Here is a 24,317-nt window from a genome sequence, read left to right on the forward strand (position 1 = left end):
CTTTAAATATGGAACTCAGGTTTGTAACGGATTAATTGTCAGATTGAAAAGAATCGTGAGAAACAAAAAAAAAAAAAAGAGTTTTGAAAGGTAAAATAAATATAAAGAATTGACTACATTCTTTTCTTAAGATTTTAGTAGATTGATTTGCATCAACTTCTTATCTATTTGGAATTTGGATACGTCTTTAAAAGAAAGTATTTTTATAAAAAAAAATTATTTACTTTTTCTAAAAGCTAATAATATTTTATTAAAAAAAAGTAAAAACAAAATACCTTTTTAATACTTGAAAACTCTTTTTAAAAACTTAATCAAATATAAAATAATTTTTATTTATTAAAAAATGTTTTTTAAAAAAATTATAATTACTTTTCCAAAAGTCAATTCAAACTAACCATTAAATATTTTGGAAGAGTTTACTTAGACATTTTGTGATTTGAATTTCATCTTGCAATAATGCAATACTTAGTCTGGCATTAAATTATAATGCGGAGTGTATCTTCTAGATGTTTGTTTCAATTGATGTTGTCATGTGTGAATTTTTATTGCATAATATCTTTTCTAGCATGTTTTTTATTTGAGAAAAAATTAATCAGAGAATTGATTTTCCATCAAATGTTCTAATTCCATTCCATAAGTTCAGAGAAAAATAAAATAAAAAAATAGAAAAAGAGCAATAATAGAGATATACTAATAATTATGTAATGATTTGTAATTAATTGAGTCATTATTATTATTATTATTAAAACAAAGAATTCAGTATATACCCCCATTCTATAATAGAAACAAGTAAATAACAATATTTGGGTGTGGAAAATGGAAACATATGCAATATTTGGTATATTTGTGAGTTGTTTATGGCCTCATCAGGGAAGAGCATAACCTGTTATGGGTATGAGGCCTCATCGTTAAGTTGTCCGAAAGTTGTGCAGCCAAAATCTGAGCCATTTGAAAACAGAAAACAGCAACATCCTAAACACATACATACGCATGATCTCATCATGCAAAAAATACGAGAGTGAAAGTTGTTGCAGGAGGCTCGTAGATGATGAGTTAGTTACATAGCAATCAATCTGGTGCATGTTAGCAGGGTGGAGGACTCAACATCATATATAATAATATAATGCATGCATATTCCAAAACACGAAGTAGCCAGTGAATGTCGTATTTTTACGCTGCTTGTTCCAATTCTACTTGTACCATATCAAATGATAATAATTCTAAAATGACCAAAGCCAGCGATCCTTCCATCAGCCCTATCAGGCAAATCTCTGCAGCCTCTTCTCCCGATGTTACTACCAACAAGAATGACAAGAAAAAGAGGGTTCGTTCTACATATATTCCTGCATTATGCCTTCCTTCATTTCTTATAATTTCTTATCTTCATTTTTATTTTATTTTTTTCTTTGGTTCAAGTCTCTCTTTCCCAAGATTTTCGGTTCAAAGAGAACTGGGAGAGGCTCAGACGATGATGCTTTCACCAAGCCACATGAGGAAGGAGATCAAGGAGTTACTCTCGGTAATTTCTTTTTCACTTTTCTTTTCTCTTTTTTGTCATCGTTGCTTTAATTTTTCTTTGATGAATGTTCTTTTCGTGTCGAAAGATTTGGAGAAGAAGATTGAATTCGGAAGAAAATCTTTCATGGAAGTATCTCCCTTCATGAGAAAAAGCTTCTCAGGTATGCATATATATTAATGTTGCATGCAATTAATTTGTAGCACAAAATTTTTTTTTACATTTCCTGAAACTCTTTTTATATATTCAAATTTTATGGCTTGAATTTACATTGAGAAACTTTTGGGACAATGCTACGTTCTGGGTCATCCAACTCGTATATAGTCCCAAGTACTTGGCAAGATATTTGTAGCTTACCTAACAAAAAAAAATCTTGGCTATTAGGAAGAATATTTTGTGATCAAGGGGAAAAGAAAATCTTTTATTTGTTGTTTAGGTATTTATTTTCGACCACAATAGCTAATAAAGAGTAAATAGTCAAATTTATCTCTCAGATTATTTGTTCTTCAAATTGATTTTCAAAAATTTTTTTTAACCAAATTCATTTTTATGAGATTTTCAGTTAGTCACATTAATCCTTTTGTCATTTTCGTTGTTGATTAAATCAAAGTTTATTATGTAGCACGTTAAGTGACACTATATTGATCATAGTATACTCATAGCTGTCCTAATTGACGATTAACATGCTAAATTTATGCAATTAAATCAAATTAATCCCAAATTGAGCAAGATTTTGAGACATTGAAATTCCTCAAATTAAAATTGATTTGATCTAATTTCATAAATTTATCATGTTAGCACCTAATTAGGATTGTCAAATGTCTATTATGGCGTCACTTAAGATGTCACATCAGCAAACTTTGATACCATGAACAACAGAAATGAGAGAGGAACTAATGCGACTAACTTAAAATATTTAGAAGATGAATTTGATCAAAAAAATCTTTTAAGGACCAATTTAAAAAATGAGTAATTTTTGAGAGAAGAATTTTACCGTTTACTCACCTAATAAAACCCCAGATATAGTTGCCAACGGTTAGGCATCATGGTTAGAAAGAGTGTCTCCGTACACTCATTGCAATTATAACTAGTCAAGATAATGGGAATAAAGCATAACTTTAGTTACTTATATGTGCTGACAGAAAGGGAGACTAGCCCAGGAATCGAAGGCCTAAATTTGTCTACTTTTGAACGACCTATGGGTCCAGAAACTGAAAGACAAAGTTTTAGGTTTGGTATTTTTCTTCGCCTATTGTAGTGAGATTAGAAGCTCGTGTTAGTAAGACATCTGTTTATAATAAATTAATAATAACTGGGAATGCATGTAGGATATTTGTTGCAACTTGGAATGTAGGAGGAAAGTCCCCAAACTATGATCTGAACCTTCAAGATTTCTTGCTGGTGGAGGGCTCTGCAGATGTATATGTATTGGGGTGAGTTTACAATTGCATCATGCTTGGTGGCAAGGCAAGAAGCTAATAAGTAAAACTTTGAATTGAGTTCGCTGACATATATGATTGTGTCTGTGTTTGATTAAGATTTCAAGAAATAGTTCCTCTTAGCGCTGGGAATGTATTGGTAATTGAAGACAATGAACCTGCAGCAAAGTGGTTAACATTGATAAGTCAGGCACTAAACAGGCCAAGAAACGAGCACAATGATTCGTATGATTCGAACCTGAAGAACTCGAGGGAGTTGAAGGGGCCTACAAGTCTGAACTTTTTTCAGAAGTCGTCACTGAAAGTTGTGAGTAAGAGCTTCAGGGCAGAGGGTAGCTGCCTCCTTAAGGCATGTAATTGTCCAGTGGAATCTCCAATCAGCAGAGACAGAAGGAGGGGGAGAAAGTTTAGTGACCCTGTTAGTAAGATAGATAATGAGATTCATGGTGAGACTAGCATGGAAGAGTTGCTCTCCATTGCAGAGATACCAATGACTTCCCAAAACAAGTACTCCCTTATATCAAGTAAGCAAATGGTTGGCATTTTTCTCACTGTATGGACTAAAAAGGAGTTGGTACCTCATATTGGCCATCTTAGAATAGATACTATTGGAAGAGGAATCATGGGTTGCCTAGGTAACAAGGTACACATGTATGCAAATTCATAATCATAATTAATCATATTGAGTTTTCCAAGACTAATAAATAAATAATAGTAGTACATGTGAAATGATAATTGGTTTGCAGGGGTGTATATCAATGAGCATGACAATACACCAAACAAGCTTTTGTTTCATCTGTAGTCACTTGGCTTCTGGGGAGAAAGAAGGTGATGAGATAAAGAGAAATGCCGATGTAGCTGAGATCCTCAAAGGCATACAGTTCCCTAGGATTTGCAAGAACCCTTGTGCTAAAGCCCCTGAAAAGATTGTTGACCATGAGTAAGTAGTATTTCTATTACTATACTAATTTTTTAGTTGTAAATTCTCCTGTTTAATATCTGCATCTTCTGCAGACGAATAATATGGCTAGGTGATTTGAATTATCGGGTGTCTTTGAGTTATGAGGAAACAAGGACCCTCTTGGAGGATAATGACTGGGACACATTGTTAGAGAAAGATCAAGTGAGTATAGTATATATGCTTCCTAGTCCTCGCATAACATTATTATTACTTTTGATTGTACTGACTTGTATACATGTTTTCCTCAGTTGAACATGGAAAGAGAGGCAGGAAGGGTGTTCAATGGATTCCAAGAGGGAAGGATCGTATTTGCACCAACTTACAAGTATTCTCAAAATTCAGATTCCTATGCCGGAGAGACGGTCAAATCCAAGAAAAAACGCAGAACTCCAGCATGGTACTACTATAAATATTGATATTGAATGAAGAAATCCATTCCAATAATTACCCCTTATGTTGAATAATTTTCAGGTGTGATAGAATACTATGGCGTGGTAAAGGCATTGAACAACTATCATATATACGAGGAGAGTCAAGGTTCTCTGACCACAGGCCTGTTTGTGCTATCTTCTCTGTGGATGTGGAAGTTAGAAATAGAAACAACAGGTTCAGGAAGGGTTACTCCTACGCTCACCCAAGACTTGAATTCGAAGACGTAATACCTCAAAGACATAGTTTCTATGATTAATTCAATCTAATATCAAACTTGTATATTTTCTTAGGAACTATAGAACAACGATATTTCATTTCAAAATTATTCTTTAATTCATTACTTCTCTCTTTCTCCAATGTGTTTATATATAACAGTAGAGCAGAACAACAAAGCAATACAATCATGTTATGCAAACAAACCAGATAACTTTTTTATACTTTCTTCCGATTATATTAATTACTAGATCGATAAGAATATACAGTACACTTATAATTAGTGGATACGCCATAAGTCCCAGACTGAGGTTGATTCGAGCTCTTGTGTGATCTGTTAAGGTGGTGGATTTAAATTAAGTTCAAGGCTTCAAGCATGTTATAATATTCTTGTTATCTCCTCCTGCTTCCAAGTGGAGTTCTGATGATGCATTCAATCCAAGATCTTCGTGAATGCCACCATTCAAACCGAAGAGTCCATAGTCTTGTGGTATGGTGGTACCCGCTGCAATCTCAGCCAACTCATAAGCAACAAGATCTTCGTTCCCAAAATGATTATTATCATCATGGTACCATGCTAGGTCCATGTTCATCAAATCATCCAATAATTTGGTGTCATCATCAAGAACATGGGGCTGTTCCGTGCGGTAGGCACATAGGGACTCATGGTTCATCCTTGAGTTCTTGTCCGGGAACCCCATGCACAACTCACTCTGCGGACACTCAGCGTTTTGACATGCATACATCTGCTTACTATTGTTATCGTCAATATCAGCACCATCATCATCGAAATCAAACACACTACTCTTCCTCTTGGAGCTTTCAGCTTCTACCATGGATATGGATGATGGGGATGGTGGAGTGATTTGTGTGAGGGATTGTTGGTGGTTGACAACCTTGGACCACGTGGCAGTGTCTTTGGCAGTCATCTTGGCTTGCAGGGTCTTGGAGTGAGCCACCAAGCTTCTAAGCTTATCGAGATCAGGAGACATGTGCTTGATGACGGCAGCCAAGACGGAAACCTTCCATGCCTTCTTGAGGTCATGGGGCTTCCTATAAGGGGGCGGGCCTTGTTCCTGGGCCAGCAGGCCCTGCTCACCCCACCATAGCTCGTTGCCTTTGGGCCACCACGGAGGAGCCAGCCCTCTGTCAAGAGGGTACCTTCTCTGCGGTGGCACACAGTGCTGCATCAACGCGGAGAGGAGAGAACCCAGGGTAGTATCCTGGAGTTCATTCAAGAGATGCATGGAGGAACTTGCATCCAAGTCACCATTTTCGTGATATGGAAGGTACTTGGAGATGGCGAGGGGAGCGCTCTGATCAAACTTAACTTGGTCCTTCCACCATTCGCGGAGGCTCTCAGAGGAGCCAGTGATGGGCTTTCCCTTCTCAGTGACGATGCCGTAGACGAAGCCCTGACCGTTGCAGACTTGCATGATCTTGACCATGTACTTGAGGATGGAGTCCTGAGCACGCGCCATCTTCTTCCTCCTGGAGGCTTCTTCTTGGTCATCGTGCTTAGGACGCTTTTCCTTCAGCTTCTGGAGCAGCATGCGGTCCTTCCACATGCGCTTCTTCAGCTCTTCGTAGTCCACGCCCTCTACGTCCATTTCTTCTTCGTGTATCTGCACCATGCTAGTTTGGTAGGTAGAAGAGATGAGAGAAAGAGATGGAATAATGTGGTTAAAGTAGGAGAGGGTTATATATAGATACGTGCATGAGAAGCTAAGGTAGTGGGAATGGCGGTGATGGAAGTAGAATGGCTGGTGCGTTAAGGAAATGAAGAAATTAGAGAAGCTTAGGAAATTCAACCAATAAATACGACAGGAGATTAGAACGAAACAAGACAAGAGAGTGTGTGAAGTGGGAGATTGACGACGAAATCATGTGGCGCCTGACGCGTGTGCACCGTGTGAACCTGTATACTATATATCTTAAGACTTAATAAAGAACAAAGTGGAACTCCCCAGTGACTATTTTGTATGGAGCCAGTGGCTGTGGGCATGGAGGAGACGGAGAATTAATTAACATTGCATGTGTGTTTCCAATGACGTCATCATCAGCGTGCACCATCCACTGGCTCTTAGCACTCTCGACCGGTCCTTTGTGTTTCACAGAACGCCCATCTAGAAATTTCTTGAGCTTAGACAAACACCAAGTCAAGTTCTCCCAATATTTTAAGGAGATGGCTGGATGGATATTATAATTAAATTGAACCTTGATTTTTTTGGTCAACCCTTTCTGGGAAAATGTTCTTGGCGGTGTTATGCTTTTTTTTTTTTAGGTAAGGAGTGAGTTTTGAATTATAAACTGATTTTTAAAAGAAAATTCAAAGATTATGTTATTTGAGTTATAGTTAATTGAATGGTAGTATATGTTAACTTAGACGTGATTGTGAAAACTTATTTATACGAGAAATTTCTGCAAATCAAAACTCAAGGACTTGCAAACATGATCTGGATTTATGTGACAGTTATGGTAGTCTATTCTGTTGTTTACTACATATACAAAGTATACAGGAGTGGGAGTTTCGATCTTTATCGACTTGCCAAATAAGTATGAGAGAATAACTGCTTAGCCTGGCTGCTACCACAATGATGTGAAAAGGATTGCATAATGACAGTGTTAAGGTTTATTAAAAATAAAAAATAATAATGCTAAAAAGTAAAAAAAAAATTAAAATTTATCTTATTTAATATTTATTAATTCAAATTTTAACTGATTTTGATTAATATTTTTTAGTTATTAAATATTTTTTATTAAAAAATAAGAAGAAAAGGAAGAAGGCTGTGATTATTGTCGGTTTGCATTTCATTTACACTTTTCTTTATTGAATATTGATATATCCTTTTGGAAAAAAAGGTTATGACTGGTCATAATACAGTCATAACGAAATAATTACATGTTAAAGTATACAAATCTTCATTTATCAATATCTGTACCAGCCGCATGCAAATTTGGAGTCTTTTAAATTTGTTTTCTTAACTTTCCGTTCTTTTCGTAGGAGGAAGGACAGAAAAGACAAAAGCTTACAAGACATTTGATTCTATTTTTATGGTTGATCAGGGGTCGGATTAGTTTGTGTTTGAAAAGTAAATGAAAATCGATTTAATTGTGAAGGTTTATTAATATCTTAAAAAAAAGAAGTTAAACTTCTTTTTGTAAATGAGTTATAGCTTCACGAGTTCCATTTGGAAAGGTTTCGTCCCTCCGAGAATTGAGCTCTTTGGGTGGTTTGTGCTAGTGGGTAGAGTTAACACCAAGGAGCGGCTGACTAAACTAGGAGTCAACATTCTGGGGGATAGTATGTGTGTACTGTGTACCAAGGAATTAGAATCTGTTGAGCATTTATTCCTTAGGTGTGAAGTAACATGGCAGGTGTGGTGCAAGTGGCTGAGGTTACTAGGAAGGGAATGGATGATTCCCGGAACTGTTAAAGAAATGTTTGAGAGTTGGCATGGAATGCATAATAGACAACAGGGGCAGAAGATGTGGATGACAGTGTTCTTTGCAGTGTTTTGGAACATCTGGTTGGAACGGAATGCACGAATCTTCAAGAATGTAAGAGCAAGCCTGGAGGTCATACACACAAGGACGTTGATGAGCTACACGGAATGGAGTGGTGGTGATCCTGGGGGAGGATGAGAGTACTGGGGATAGTAGGGGTTGGTTGATTTGTTGGTAGCTGGTTCTGTGTCTTCTTCTTTCTTTTATTTGCTCCACTTTAATGTGTTGAGCTTCCTTTGTTTCAAAAAAAAAAAAAACTCAAATAATATAGTCTTTTTATTTTTATTTAAAGGTAGTGGATTTGAGTCTCCCTATCTCTATAATTTCTTTTTTAAATTTGTTTACTTTAAATTAAATTTAAAATTCATTGATTGTTAAGTCTGTCAAGTTAATATTTTAGAAAATAATTTTATTTTATCTTTTTATGATTAATCAGGCACTAAACAAATTCTTTACTTTTAGTTACTGTGACTTCTGTGAAATAGATAAAGTAAGAGATACTTTTATTTTATCTTTAATAAAAAATAGAAAAAAAATAGAAAAGAGAGAATGATACAACCATATATCCTATTTTAGTCATTATGTATCCTATTTCAACTCATTCACTCCCTCGCTCATTCACCCCCTTATTAGAGAGAGAGAGCGCCCTAAGTTACTATTTACATCACACTTTAAATTCACATAACTCACAAACTGTATCTCTGATCGAAGACCTCTTTGTGACCATGCGATCACCTTGTTGTCCTCTTCGATTTTATACCATTTTTGTGGGAAGTACTCCCAAAAACCTTGAACTATTTTTGAAATTCCTCTCAAATTCATGTTTTAAGTATGTGGTGTTGAGATTTTTGTGATTTTGATGCAATAAGAAAGCTCAAATATGGATTGTAATTGGATTCTATCCAAATTTCAAATGGAATAAGGTAAGGTGACGTTTGCTTTTTTTAAACCCCCATTTTATATGAACTCTAAGTTGAGAATTCGGTAAATTTGGATTTAATAAAGTTGCTCGAGTGCTTGACTTGGATTGATAGAGGAAAAAGATTCAAGGGCTTATGTTCGGGTTGAGTTGATTGTTGTGAAATCAGAGATTGACTTGCTTGTGAGTACTTGGTTGAGGGTTGGGTCCATTTCGGAGAAAAAATTTAAAGGTTGAAAACTGCCGTCAATAAGGTACGTGTTTTGATTTCGGGTAGACATTAAGTAAGGTTATGTAAAAATTTAGGTTAAATGTCCCTAGGATAGGTTTGAATGGAATTAATTGTTGTTATAAATTATTGATGGATTGGCATGTGTGTGCGTGCACAAGGGTGTGCGTGCGTACTATTAACAGCAAGTATTCAAGCTCGTGTGTATGCACATACACACCCGAAGGAAATTTTACAAGCCGTGGGTGCGCACAGAGATGTACATGTGCACACATTCTATTTTCTTGAAAAGCTCTGTTTTTTACTGTTTAGCTTTTTCAACAAACTTGTAAACCCCTGTAAATCCCATATGATGTTCGATAACTAATTTTTAAACTCTGAAAAGAGTATGGCTAAAGCCAATGAATTAAATTGATTAATTCTCGGAAAAATGCTTAGTTAATTAGAGAAAATGGTTGCGAGGATAGTGGTTTTATCCCGTCCGCAGTGAGGACGATGCTGTTATCCTGCTCACATAAAAACGAAATTGACTAATTATCAAAGAATTAGGGGTTACAGAATATAAATACTTATGAAAGTAATTAAAGCCAATGATTATAACTAATTGTGATATGAAAGACTTGATGAGTTTGGAAAACTCTTAATTAATATTTGTGATGACTAAACATTATTAAAAATAATTAATTACAAAATTATTAATCTGATTTTCATTTAACATATATTGATTAAATAATTTTGTTGCAGGTTTTAATATTGGGCCGAAAAACAAATTTCTGGTGCAAGCCCAATTACATTCAACCTTTGGTTTTGATAATATATGATGAATATGGCTGAATTAATTCTTTATGTTACATGGGCCAGATTGAGTTATTATTGCTACAAGCCCAAAATAAATGCTTTCCTATTTGCTCAATGCATGATCCGAAAAATATTCATCAGGAAAGCAAATGTTACTGTTGGGCCACCTTTACTCATTATTAATACAAGCCCAAATTGTTTCTCATGCATGATCCAAATCCAATGGAAAAAGAAAGCAAAAATGCTTCCAACGGATTTCTTCTTTCTTCAAGTGATGGAATTCAAAATTTATCAAGAAGAGTTAATATATGCATTGGAAACATAAGAGAGAGTTGGTCATTGATTTGATGGGCATCATTAAGCTACACGTTGCTCAGTAAAAAGGGAAGTGGACATTTATTTTGCTTTATCAAAATCCATTAGTTAATGTTCAAAGTTCTCTTTCTTCTCTCTTAACTTTCTTCATCTCTTTCGGTTATTACACAGTAGCCATGGAAGCTAAGTATAGCCACCGAAGAGAAAAAGAAGCATGCTACAAGACCATCAAAATGATGGCACAAAAAAAAAAAAGAAAAGTATGCTGTGGCTAGGATTCTCATTCACTTGTGGTAAGATATTGTGATGAGATCTTGACTTCTTCATATCAAAAATGGTAGAAGGAGATTCGGCCAGCAATGTGAGATTCTTGGAGGGATGGCTTGTCTCTAATTTTGCTCAACCACCACAGGAAATAGCTAGAGTGGCGAAGTGATGGAGGAGGCAGAGATTGGAGCAGATGAAGCCATTATCATCATGAAGCATCAAGGGCCAGAAATCTATCTTGGAGAGCAAGCCAAGGATGGAGCGCTCGGATTGATGAAGGTGATGACCAAGGAAGAACTAGAGGTATTTGCATGTTAGGTTTTGCATGGGTTACCTCTTCTCTCTCCTTGGCTGAACCGGTTTTGTCTTTGGAGAAGAAGAAGTTGGCTTGGTTTTTTGGCTTCAAGTGTGGAGGCTTCCCTCTTCTATAAAAAGAGAGAACAACCACGGGTTGAAGTAAGGAGAAAGTTTGAGAGTGCAAGGCACAGAAGTCTCATAGCTACCTGAGCTAACAGTTTTCTCTTCTCCTTCAATGTATTCTGTTTAGTATTTTTCTGTTTAATTTGTCATGTCTTGAGTCTCATGGAAAAAGGCAAACAGTGAGGTTTGTATGAAAAAGCCATAGAGCGGAAAAAGGCAGAGAGTGCAAATTAAAAGAAAAAGCCATAGATGTCTTAGAGTTCCTTTGTTCATCTATGTTGTGTTTCATGATTCTGTGGGAATCCCCTCGTAAGTTGGGTTAGCACTTTACAATTTGTAATCTGGTTGATTATAGTGAAATTCCATCATTGTTGTGATGGAGACTGGATGTAGGCTGCACTGCACTTAGCAGCTGAACCAGGATATATCTGGGTGTAATCTTCCTTCTCTCCTACTCCATTTCTGTTTCTACTGCACAGGAGCAAAATCCAAAAATGTCTCGTGCCAAGTGATGAGACAAAATGAAAAAGTCTCACGGCTAGGGACGAGCTAAAAACAGAAAAGTCTCCTCTAAGTCCAGCAAGTGTTAGCAAGCAAAAAAGGGGGCTAAGATTCAACCCCCTCTTCTCTTAGCCACTGAAACCATCAATTGGTATCGGAGCTTGGTCTCAAAGAGATCAAGCTTTGCAGCTTGGAGAAAAGATCCTCATGGCAGAAAGCAGTGGCTCAAATCTAGTATCATACAATCTCACAGAAGGGCAGTCAAGCAACAGGCCGCCTCTTTTCAATGGAAAAACTATACCTATTGGAAGGAGAGAATGCAGATCTTTGTGCAAGCAGTAGACTACAGGCTTTGGAAGATCATCCTAGAAGGACCACAGTTTCCTACTAATACAAGTGCTGAAGGAGTAGTCACTCTTAAACCAGAAGCAAGCTGGACCGAAGAAGATAGGAAGAAAGTGGAGCTAAATGCCAAGGCCATAAATCTACTCAACTGTGCTATCAACTTCGAGGAGTACTGACGGGTATCACGATGCACAACAGCAAAGGAAATTTGGGATAAATTACAAATCACTCATGAAGGAACCACCATTGTAAAGAAGACTCGGATAGACATGTTAAACAGGGAATATGAAATGTTTACAATGAAGGAAGGAGAATTCATTGATGAACTATTTGAACGGTTTAATACCATCACTGTTGGCTTGGATGCTATGGGAGTAACACATTCTGATTCTGTGCTTGTGAGAAGAGTGCTGAGATGTCTCACTAAAGAGTGGAAAACAAAAGCTTTAATCATTTCTGAGAGCAGTAATCTTGATTCCATAACACTTGATGATTTGAGAGGAAACCTTCTTGCTTTTGAAAACACTTATTTGAAAAAAGAGTAAAAAAAGAAAGGAATTGCATTTTCTTCTGTAACTAACCCTCTGAATGATGAATCCAGTGATAACTCCTCTGAAAATGAATTTGTGTTGTTTGCCAAAAAAATCAGGAAAATGATGAAGTTCAAAGGAAAAGGCGGCAGCTCAAGGAAAATGAAGAAAGACCTTAGCAAAGTGACTTGTTTTAATTGCAAGGAAATGGGGCATTACAAATCTGATTGTCCCAAGTTGAAAAGGGAGAAGAAGAAAAAAGGAAGAAAGAAGAAGGGTCTGATGGCATCATGGGAAGACTTAGAAAATGACTCGGACAGTGATGAAGAATCTGAAACTAAGTCACAGCCTTGTTTAGATCAGGTATTTTTTCAAAACCCTGACACTGAAGACCTTCATCTCATGATAGACCACCTTTCTGAAAAAATAAGATGTTTTCTAATTGATAATCAAGATCTTGAACAACAAATTTTCATTCTTAAAGCTGAAAATGATTTTCTCAAAGAAAAGCTAAGGGAGGCCGAAACTACCTGTGATCTTGTGGAAGAAAATAAGCAGTTGAAAGTCCAACTTAGAAGTTGTGAAAGTGATCACTCAGTAGTTGCATATGTAAACTGTTTTAAAGAAAATGAAGAGTTGCTGGAAAAAGTTAAAAATCTTGAAAATGACTTAGCTAAATTTACTCAAAGTTCTGAAAATCTAAGTCAAATTTTGGCTAGTCAAAACCACTCTTTGATAAAGCTGGTTTGGGGTTTTATAAATCTGACAAGAAACCTTCCTTTAAAGATAAAGCTTCTTCATCCAATAACATAAGGTTTCAAGATCCCACCTACTTTAACAAAACAGCAACTCCAAGGTTTTGTAGATTGTGTAATCGAAGTGATCATTTTCCCGTTCAATGTTTCTTTGGTGAAAGAATGATCCGTGATAAAGTTTACAAGGTTGTTTTTGATTACAATGATTTGGGACATAAGAGATGGTTTAACGTGAAAGGATCCAAGAAAATTTGGATACCTAAGGTCACTTGAGCTTATTTTGTAGGTATGCCTAGCATCCAAGAGGAAGGAAAATATGTGGTATATGGACAGCGGATGCTCTAGGCATATGACCGGAAAGACAACCTTCTTCATAAAGCTTGATGAATATGATGGAGGACTTGTCACTTTTGGTGATGATGGAAAAGGAAAGATAATAGCTGTTGGAAAACTTGGTAAAAACTTTTCATCTTGTATAAATGATGTTCTTCTTGTCAATGGCTTGAAACATAATTTACTTAGTGTTAGTCAATTATGTGATTTGGGTTTTGAAGTTATTTTTAAGAAGTCTATTTGTTTAGTTGTTTGTGAGAAAACTGGGAATGTTCTATTTGAAGCTAAAAGATGCAACAATGTGTATGGATTAACTCTTGAGAATTTAAAGGAACAAAATGTAACATGTTTTACATCTCTTGAATCTGAAAAATGGCTTTGCCATAGAAAGTTGGGTCATGCTAGCATGTACCAAATTTCTAAGCTAGTCAAAAAGAATTTGGTTAGAGGAATTCCAAACATCAAGTTTGATAAGGATCTTACTTGTGATGCTTGCCAATTGGGCAAACAAGTAAAATCCTCTTTTAAATCAAAAGATGGAATCTCAACCAAAAGGCCATTGGAGATGTTACATATTGATCTTTTTGGTCCTACTAGAACTCAAAGTTTAGGAGGTAAACACTATGGTCTTGTGGTGGTAGATGATTACTCTAGATTTGGTTGGGTACTTTTTCTTGCTCATAAAAATGATGCTTTCCATGCTTTTTCAACCCTTTGCAAGAAAATTCAAAATGAAAAAGATTTAAAAGTAGCTCATTTGAGAAGTGATCACAGAAGAGAATTTGAAAACCAAGACTTTGAAAAATTCTATGATGACTTTGGAATTTCTCATAATTTTTCATGCCCTAGAACACCTCAACAAAATGGGGTTGTTGAAAGAAGGAATAGAAGCCTTCAAGAAATGACTAGGGCTATGTTATGTGAGAATGAAGTTCTTAAATTTCTATGGGCTGAAGCTGTAAATACAGCATGTTATATTTTGAATAGAACAATAATTAGAAAAGGGTTAAAGAAAACCCCTTATGAGCTATGGAAAGGAACTCCTCCAAATCTTAAGTACTTTCATGTTTTTGGATGCAAATGCTTTGTACTTAACAATAAGGAAAACCTTAGAAAATTTGATCCAAAATCCTATGAAGGAATGTTTGTTGGATATTCCACCACAAGCAAGGCCTATAGAGTTGATCTCAAAGAGCATAGAACCATAGAGGAATCCGTACATGTTACTTTTTGTGATTCTAACTTAATTCCCAGTACTGTGATAGATAATGATTTAGATGGTGAAAAAGCTGGAACAAGCAAAGAAAATCCCAAATCTGTACAAAATGAAGAATCTTCCAGTCCAGTTTTGTCTCGTCAGATTGGAGGAGACATTTCCATTTTGTCTCCTGAGCAGGCACGAGCAACTGAAACAGTGAGACTACCAGAAGTTCATCAAAGCTCTACACTTGTCCGAAAGCCTAGAGAATGGAAGTCTATGAGGGGTTATCCTCATGACTTCATCATTGGTGATCCCTCTCAAGGTGTAACAACAAGATCCTCCACCAAAAGGCAAACCGAACCTAGCAACTTTGCTCTCTTGTCACAAATGAAGCCCAACAATGTCAAACAAGCTCTTGAAGATCCATCATGGGTCAAGGCCATGCAAGAGGAGCTTGCTCAATTTGACAAGAATGAGGTTTGGACATTAGTACCTAATCCGGATGGTAAGAAGGTAACGGGTACTAAGTGGGTATTCAAAAATAAACTTGGTGAGGATGGACAAGTTGTTCATAACAAGGCTAGATTAGTGGCCCAAGGTTATGATCAAGAAGAGGGTATAGATTTTGATGAGTCTTTTGCTCCGGTAGCTAGAATGGAAGCAATTAGGTTGCTTCTTGCCTATGCTGCCCATAAGGGTTTCAAAATGTTTCAAATGGATGTCAAATGTGCTTTCCTTAATGGCTTTATTGATAGAGAAGTGTATGTGGCTCAACCCCCCAGTTTTTGGTGCACGAAATAACAATCACACTTTTGCAATTCCGCACAACTAACCAGCAAGTGCACTGGGTCGTCCAAGTAATACCTTACGTGAGTAAGGGTCGATCCCACGGAGATTGTCGGCTTGAAGCAAGCTATGGTTATCTTGTAACTCTTAGTCAGGATATCAATAATTCTCAGATTTAATTGTAAAAAGTAAAAGAACATGAAATAAATACTTGTTTTCAGCAGGTTAAGGTTTTGGAGATGCTATATCTTCTGAATCTCTACTTTCCTACTGTCTTCTTCTTCATGCACGCAATGTTCCTTCCATGGCAAGATGTATGTTGGGTTTCACCGTTGTCAATGGCTACCTCCCATCCTCTCAGTGAAAATGTTCAACGCGCTCTATCACAGCACGGCTATTCATCTGTCGGTTCTCGATCATGTCGGAATAGAATCCAGTTATTCTTTTACGTCTATCACCAATGCCCCACAATCGCGAGTTTGAAGCTCGTCACAGTCATTCAATCCCTGAATCCTACTCAGAATACCACAGACAAGGTTTAGACCTTCCGGATTCTCAAGAATGGCCGCCAAATGATTCTAGCTTATACGACGAAGATTCTGATTAAGGAATCCAAGAGATATCCACTCAATCTAAGGTAGAACGGAGGTGGTTGTCAGGCACACGTTCATAGGTGAGAATGATGATGAGTGTCACGGATCATCACATTCATCAAGTTTAGGAACAAGTGATATCTTAGAATAGAAGCAAGCGTGATTGAATGAAAAATAGTAGTAATTGCATTAATCGATCAAGACACAGTAGAGCTCCTCACCCCCAACCATGGGGTTTAGAGACTCATGCCGTAGAAGATACAATATGAAACGTGTATTGTGTCATGAGGTACAGATACAATAGCAAAAAGTCCTATTTATGGTGAACTAGTGACCTAGGATTTACAAGAATGAGTAAATGACGTAAAAATCCACTTCCGGGGTCCACTTGGTTTGTGCTTGGGCTGAGCATTGAAGCTTTCATGTGTAGAGACTTTTCTTAGAGTTAAACGCCAGCTTTTGTGCCAGTTTGGGCGTTTAACTCCAACTTTTGTGCCAGTTCCGGCGTTAAACGCCGGGAATTCTGAAACTGATTTGGAACGCCGGTTTGGGCTATCAATTCTTGGACAAAGTATAGACTATTATATATTGCTGGAAAGCCCAGGATGTCTACGTTCCAACGCAATTGAGAGCGCTCCAATTAGGCTTCTGTAGCTCCAGAAAATCCACTTCGAGTGTAGGGAGGTCAGAATCCAACAGCATCTGCAGTCCTTTTTCAGCCTCTGAATCAGATTTTTGCTCAGGTCCCTCATTTCAGTCAGAAAATACCTGAAATCACAGAAAAACACACAAACTCATAGTAAAGTCCAGAAAAGTGAATTTTAAATAAAAACTAATAAAAATATAATAAAAACTAACTAAAATATACTAAAAACATACTAAAAATAATGTCAAAAAGCGTATAAATTATCCGCTCATCACAACACCAAACTTAAATTGTTGCTTGTCCCCAAGCAACTAAAAATCAAATAGGATAAAAAGAAGAGAATATACTATAGACTCCGAAATATCAATGAAACTTAGCTCCAATTAGATGAGCGGGACTAGCAGCTTTTTGCCTCCGAACAGTTTTGGCATCTCACTTTATCCTTTGAGGTTCAGAATGATTGGCATCTATAGGAACTCAGAATTCAGATAGTGTTATTGATTCTCCTAGTTAAGTATGTTGATTCTTGAACACAACTACTTTATGAGTCTTGGCCGTGGCCTAAAGCACTTTGTTTTCCAGTATTACCACCGGATACATACATGCCACAGACACATAATTGGGTGAACCTTTTCAGATTGTGACTCAGCTTTGCTAGAGTCCCCAATTAGAGGTGTCCAGGGTTCTTAAGCACACTCTTTTTGCTCTGGATCATGACTTTAACCGCTCAGTCTCAAGTTTTCACTTGACACCTTCACGCCACAAGCACATGGTTAGGGATAGCTTGGTTCAGCCGCTTAGGCCAGGATTTTATTCCTGTGGGCCCTCCTATCCACTGATGCTCAAAGCCTTGGATCCTTTTTATTTTACCCTTGCCTTTTGGTTTAAAGGGCTATTGGCTTTTCTGCTTGCTTTTTTTTCTTTTTTTTCTTTTTTTCTTTTTTTTTGTATTCACTGCTTTTTCTTGCTTCAAGAATCAATTTGATGATTTTTCAGATCCTCAATAACATTTCTCGTTTTCCATCATTCTTTCAAGAGCCAACAATTTTAACATTCTTAAAACAACAAATTCAAAAGACATATGCACTATTCAAGCATTCATTCAGAAAACAAAAAGTATTGTCACCACATCAAAATAATTAAACTAGTTTCAAGGATGAATTCGAAATCATGTACTTCTTGTTCTTTTGTAATAAAAACATTTTTCATTTAAGAAAGGTGATGGATTCATAGGGCATTCATAGCTTTAAGGCATAGACACTAAGATACTAATGATCATGTAGTGAAGACACAAACATAGATAGAACATCAAGCATAGAAATCGAAAAACAGAATAATAAGAACAAGGAAATTAAGGAATGGGTCCACCTTAGTGATGACGGCTAGTTCTCCTTCTTGAAGATCCTATGGAGTGCTTGAGCTCCTCAATGTCTCTTCCTTACCCTTGTTGCTCCTCTCTGAGTTCATGGAGGATAATGGTTGCTTTTGTTGAGGTCCATGAGTGGGCTCTTTTGTTTGCTCCATCCTCTTTCTTAGTGATGGGCTTTTGAGATGAATCTCTCCATCTCTCATGACTCAGAATTGGAAGCAACTGCCTTCCCTTTCCTCTTCCTAGAGGTTTTTCCAACCTTAAGTGCCATCTATGGTTATGGAAAAACAAAAAGCAATGCTTTTACCACACCAAACTTAGAAGGTTTGCTCGTCCTCGAGCAAAAGAAGAAAGAATAGAGGAGAAGAAGAAAATGGAGGAGATGGAGAGGTGTGAGTGGTTAAAAGGTGATGGGAAAGAGTATTTGGGGAAGGGTATTATTGGAATGTGTGAAGAAGAGAGAGTGTGAACTGAGGTTGGTGGGGATCCTGTGGGGTCCACAGATCCTGAGGTGTCAAGGATTTCTCATCCCTGCACCAATTAGGCTTGCAAAACGCCCCTTGTTGCCAATCCTGGCATTAAACGCCAGGTTGCTGCCCATTTCTGGCGTTTAACGCCAGCTTCCTGCCCTTTTCTGGCGTTAAACGCTAGCTTTGTGCCCATTTCTGGCGTTAAACGCCCATTCTGCTGCCCTTACTGGCGTTTAAACGCCAGCAAGTTTCTCCTCCAGGGTGTGCTGTTTTCCAATCTATTTTTCATTCTATTTTTACTTTTTCAGTTATTTTTGTGACTTCACATGAACATCAACCTACAGAAGACATAAAATAACAATAGAAGCTAAATAGATAGAATTGGGTTGCCTCCCAACAAGCGTTTCTTTAATGTCAGTAGCTTGACAGTGGGCTCTCTCGGAGCCTCACAGATACTCAGAGCATGATGATGACCTCTCAACACCAAACTTAGAGTTTGGTTGTGGCCTCCCAACACCAAACTTAGAGTTTGAATGTGGGGGTTTTATTTGACTTTGTATTGAGAGAAGCCTTTCATGCTTCTTCCCTTTCCTATCTGCAAACCATGGTACTTCCTGAATGGCGAAGAGTTGCTCATCCGGAAAGGTTTCAGAGATCTCAGTAGGAGGGTGGGGCGCTCCTGCTACTGGTTCTATCCGAGACAGGTGATCAGCTACTTGATTCTCTATCCCTTTTCTGTCTCTTATTTCTATATCAAACTCTTGCAGAAGCAACACCCATCTTATGAGCCTGGGTTTTGAATCATGCTTTGTGAGTAGATATTTAAGAGCAGCATGGTCAGTGTACACAATCACTTTTGATCCTACTAGATAGGATCTAAACTTGTCAATGGCATAAACCACTGCAAGTAACTCTTTTTCTATGGTTGTGTAATTCTTCTGTGCATCATTTAAAATATGGCTAGCATAATAAATGACGTGCAGAAGCTTGTTATGCCTCTGTCCCAACACTGCACCTATAGTATGGTCACTGGTATCACACATTAGTTTGGATGGTAATGTCCAGTCTGGTGCAGAGATGACTGGTGCTGTGACCAGCTTAGTTTTTAGAGTCTCAAATGCCTGCAGACACTCCTTATCAAAGATAAATGGCGTGTCAGCAGCTAGCAGATTACTCAGAGGTTTGGCAATTTTTGAAAAATCCTTTATAAACCTTATGTAGAATCCTGCATGCCCCAGAAAGCTTCTGATTGCCTTAACATTGGCAGGTGGTGGTAATTTTTCAATTACCTCCACCTTAGCTTGATCCACCTCTATTCCTTTGTTCGAAATTTTGTGCCCAAGGACAATTCCTTCAGTCACCATAAAGTGACATTTTTCCCAGTTTAAGACCAGGTTAGTCTCTTGGCACCTTTTCAGGACAAGTGCTAAATGATCAAGAAAGGAGCTGAATGAGTCTCCAAATACTGAGAAGTCATCCATGAAGACTTCCAGGAACTTCTCTACCATATCAGAGAAGATAGAGAGCATGCACCTCGGAAAGGTTGCAGGTGCATTACACAGACCAAAGGGCATCCTTCTGTAGGCAAATACTCCAGAAGGACATGTGAATGCTGTTTTCTCTTGATCCTGAGGATCTACTACAATTTGGTTGTAACCTGAATAGCCATCAAAAAAGCAGTAGTATTCATGACCTGCTAGTCTCTCTAGCATCTGGTCTATGAATGGTAAAGGAAAATGATGCTTTCTGGTGGCTGTATTGAGCCTTCTATAGTCAATACACATACGCCACCCTGTAACTGTTCTTGTAGGAACCAGTTCATTCTTTTCATTATGAACCATTGTCATGCCTCCCTTTTTGGGGACAATGTGGACAGGGCTCACCCAGGGACTATCAGAAATAGGATAAATAATCCCAGCCTCTAGTAACTTAGTGATCTCTTTCTGCACCACCTCCTTCATGACTGAATTTAGCCGCCTCTGTGGTTAAACCACTGGCTTAGCATCATCCTCCAATAGGATCTTGTGCATGCATCTTGCTGGGCTAATGCCCTTAAGATCACTTATGGACCACCCAAGAGCTGTCTTGTGTGTCCTTAGCACTTGATTAGTGCTTCCTCTTCCTGTGGATTTAAAGCAGAGCTTATGATCACTGGAAAAGTGTCACCTTCTCCCAGAAATGCATATTTCAGGGATGGTGGTAGTGGCTTGAGCTCGGGTTTAGGAGGCTTATCCTCTTCCTGAGGAATTTTCAGAATTTCTTTTATTTCCTCTGGTTTCTCCAGGTCAGGCTGAACATCTTCAAAAATGTCCTCTAGCTCTGATTCGAGACTCTCAGTCATATTAACCTCTTCCACCAGAGAGTCTATAATATCAACGCTCATACAGTCATTTGGGGTGTCTAGATGCTACATAGCTTTGACAACATTCAACTTAAACTCATCCTCATTGACTCTCAGGGTTAATTTTCCTTTTTGGACGTCAATGAGGGTTCGTCCAGTTACTAGGAAAGGTCTTCCTAGAATGAGAGTTGCACTCTTATGCTCCTCCATTTCCAGTACTACAACCTTGACAATCATGTCCTCAATTACCCCTGATGGATATTTAATGGAGCCATCAGCAAGTTGGAGGCATATTCGGGTTGGTTTGACTTCTTTAGCCAAGCCAAGCTTTCTGATAGTGGATGCAGGTATTAGGTTGATACTTGCCCCAAGATCACATGGAGCTTTCTTGGTATAAGTACCCTCTAATGTGCATGGTATCATAAAGCTTCCAGGATCTTTAAGCTTCTCTGGTAAGCTCTTTAAAATGACTGCACTGCATTCTTCAGTGAGAAAAACTTTTTCAGTTTCTCTCCAATCCTTCTAATGACTTAAGATCTCTTTCATGAACTTAGCATAAGAGGGTATTTGCTCAAGTGCCTCTGTAAATGGAATCTTTATTTCAAAAGTCTTGAGATAGTCTGCAAAGCGGGCAAATTGTTTGTCTTGTTCCGCTTGGCAGAGTTTCTGAGGATAAGGCATCTTGGCTTTATACTCTTCAACCTTAGTTGCTGCAGGTTTATTTCCTACAGAAGTGGTTGGAGAAGCCTGCTTAAGGGGGTTGTTATCAGCACTTGCAAGTGTCTGACCCCTTTGTGGCGTTTGAACGCCAGGATTGGGTGCTTTTTGGGCGTTTAACGCCAGATTGCACCCCTTTTTCTGGCGTTTAAATGCCAGAATCATTCCTCTCTGGGCTCTTACTGTCCTCAGAGGGATTTTGGGTAGTTGGTTGGTCATCCTTTGTCAGTTGTTCCTTTCTTAGCTTTCTGTTGCCTTGAGTTGATACATTCAATGTCTTCCAACTCCTTAATTTAACAGCTTGGCATTCTTCTGTTATCTGTTTAGATAGTTGCTGTCTTGTCTGATTCAATTGTGCTTCCTTATTCTTGTTAGCATTTTTAGTGTCTTGGAGCATCTCTTTAAATTCTGCTAATTGTTTTGTCATAAGGAGTAATTGTTGATTAAGCTCAATAATCTGTTCTTGAGGATTAGGATCAGTAATTACTGCCCTGGCCTCTTCCTTTATGTAGGACTCACTGCTAGAGTACAAATGTTGATTTCTAGCAATAGTATCTATGAGTTCTTGAGCCTCTTCAATCGTCTTTCTCATGTGTATAGATCCACCAGCTGAGTGGTCTAAAGACATCTGAGCTTTTTCTGTAAGCCCATAGTAGAAGATGTCTAACTGTACCCACTCTGAAAACATTTCAGAGGGGCATTTCCTTAGCATACCTCTGTACCTCTCCCAGGCATTATAAAGGGATTCATTATCCTCTTGTTTAAAGCCTTGGATGTCCAGCCTCAGATGTGTCATCCTTTTTGGAGGGTAAAATTGATTCAGGAATTTGTCTGATAACTGTCTCCATGTTTTTATGCTTGCTGTGGGTTGGTTATTCAACCACCTCTTAGCTTGATCTTTTACAGCAAATGGGAATAGTAACAATCTGTACACATCCTGATCCACTTCTTTATCATGTACTGTGTCAGTAATTTGTAAGAACTGTGCCAGAAACTCAGTAGGTTCTTCCTGTTGGAGACCGGAATACTGGTAATTTTGCTGCACCATGATAATGAGTTGAGGATTTAGCTCAAAGCTGCTTGCTTTAATGGGAGGTATACGGATGCTACTCCCATATGCAGCTGTAATGGGGTTAGCATATGACCCCAGAGTCCTTTTGGACTGCTCAATTCCACTTAGGTCGATGATGGAGAAAGGGAGATGATGTCGATATTATTTTATTTTATTATTATTATTATTATTAATTTTTTTAATTAAAAGTAACCGAAAATAATAAAATAAAATGAATGAAAAATAAAATAAAAATTCGAAAACCAAAAGAGAATAAAATCAAAGCAAATTGAAAACTAAATTAATTAATTAATTAAAAAGATTTTGGAATTAGCAATTAAGAAGATCTGATTGAAAGTTATTTTGAAAAAGATTTGATTTTTAAAATGAGGAAAGAGAAAAACAACAAAATGATACCAAACTTAAAATTTTTAGAAAATCAAACACAAATTTTCAAAAATTTAAATGAAAACACAAAGAAGACACCAAACTTAAAATATGAAACTAGACTCAAATAAAAGACTCTAAACCAACAAAAATAAAATATTCCTAATCTAAGTTACAAGATAGACCGTCAGTTGTCCAAACTCGAACAATCCTCGGCAACGGCGCCAAAAAACTTGGTGCACGAAATCACAATCACACATTTGCAATTCCGCACAACTAACCAGCAAGTGCACTGGGTCGTCCAAGTAATACCTTACGTGAGTAAGGGTCGATCCCACGGAGATTGTCGGCTTGAAGCAAGCTATGGTTATCTTGTAACTCTTAGTCAGAATATCAATAATTCTCAGATTTAATTGTAAAAAGTAAAAGAACATGAAATAAATACTTGTTTTGTAGTAATGGAGAACAGGTTGAGGTTTTGGAGATGCTATATCTTCTGAATCTCTACTTTCCTACTGTCTTCTTCTTCATGCCCGCAATGCTCCTTCCATGGCAAGCTGTATGTTAGGTTTCACCGTTGTCAATGGCTACCTCCCATCCTCTCAGTGAAAATATTCAACGCGCTCTGTCACAGCACGGCTATTCATCTGTCGGTTCTCGATCATGTCAGAATAGAATCCAGTGATTCTTTTACGTCTGTCTCCAACGCCCCACAATCGCGAGTTTGAAGCTCGTCACAGTCATTCAATCCCTGAATCCTACTCAGAATACCACATACAAGGTTTAGACCTTCCGGATTCTCAAGAAAGGCCGCCAAATGATTCTAGCTTATACCACGAAGATTCTGATTAAGGAATCCAAGAGATATCCACTCAATCTAAGGTAGAACGGAGGTGGTTGTCAGGCACACATTCATAGGTGAGAATGATGATGAGTGTCACGGATCATCACATTCATCAAGTTTATGAACAAGTGATATCTTAGAATAGAAGCAAGCGTGATTGAATGAAAAACAGTAGTAATTTCATTAATCCATCAAGACACAGCAGAGCTCCTCACCCCCAACCATGGGGTTTAGAGACTCATGCCGTAGAAGATACAATATGAAACGTGTATTGTGTCATGAGGTACAGATACAATAGCAAAAAGTCCTATTTATGGTGAACTAGTGACCTAGGATTTACAAGAATGAGTAAATGACGTAAAAATCCACTTCCGGGGTCCACTTGGTGTGTGCTTGGGCTGAGCATTGAAGCTTTCATGTGTAGAGACTTTT

The 24,317-nt window shown here is 37.7% G+C and overlaps 3 protein-coding genes across 3 annotated transcripts; 2 read left to right on the plus strand and 1 right to left on the minus strand.

Moving 5' to 3' along the window:
• The first annotated feature begins 815 nt into the window (after window positions 1-815).
• LOC112791260 (type I inositol polyphosphate 5-phosphatase 5) lies at window positions 816-4,685 on the plus strand. Its single transcript, XM_025834021.3, has 10 exons — window positions 816-1,324; window positions 1,417-1,519; window positions 1,605-1,679; window positions 2,659-2,746; window positions 2,845-2,949; window positions 3,055-3,598; window positions 3,702-3,895; window positions 3,970-4,078; window positions 4,165-4,313; window positions 4,388-4,685. The coding sequence occupies exons 1-10, from the start codon at window positions 1,160-1,162 to the stop codon at window positions 4,602-4,604; spliced, it is 1,749 nt and encodes a 582-aa protein (XP_025689806.1). The 5' UTR covers window positions 816-1,159; the 3' UTR covers window positions 4,605-4,685.
• Window positions 4,658-6,493, minus strand: LOC112791261 (putative ETHYLENE INSENSITIVE 3-like 4 protein). The gene has a single exon (XM_025834022.3). It carries the CDS (start codon window positions 6,193-6,195, stop codon window positions 4,924-4,926), a length of 1,272 nt encoding a protein of 423 aa, XP_025689807.1. The 5' UTR covers window positions 6,196-6,493; the 3' UTR covers window positions 4,658-4,923.
• Window positions 6,494-7,726: 1,233 nt separating this feature from the next.
• LOC140183577 (uncharacterized) lies at window positions 7,727-8,206 on the plus strand. Its single transcript, XM_072232032.1, has one exon. The coding sequence runs from the start codon at window positions 7,727-7,729 to the stop codon at window positions 8,204-8,206; it is 480 nt and encodes a 159-aa protein (XP_072088133.1).
• Window positions 8,207-24,317: the final 16,111 nt, after the last annotated feature.

This window comes from Arachis hypogaea, chromosome 3 (genome assembly GCF_003086295.3).
Source record: "Arachis hypogaea cultivar Tifrunner chromosome 3, arahy.Tifrunner.gnm2.J5K5, whole genome shotgun sequence".
NCBI classification, from domain to species: domain Eukaryota; kingdom Viridiplantae; phylum Streptophyta; class Magnoliopsida; order Fabales; family Fabaceae; genus Arachis; species Arachis hypogaea.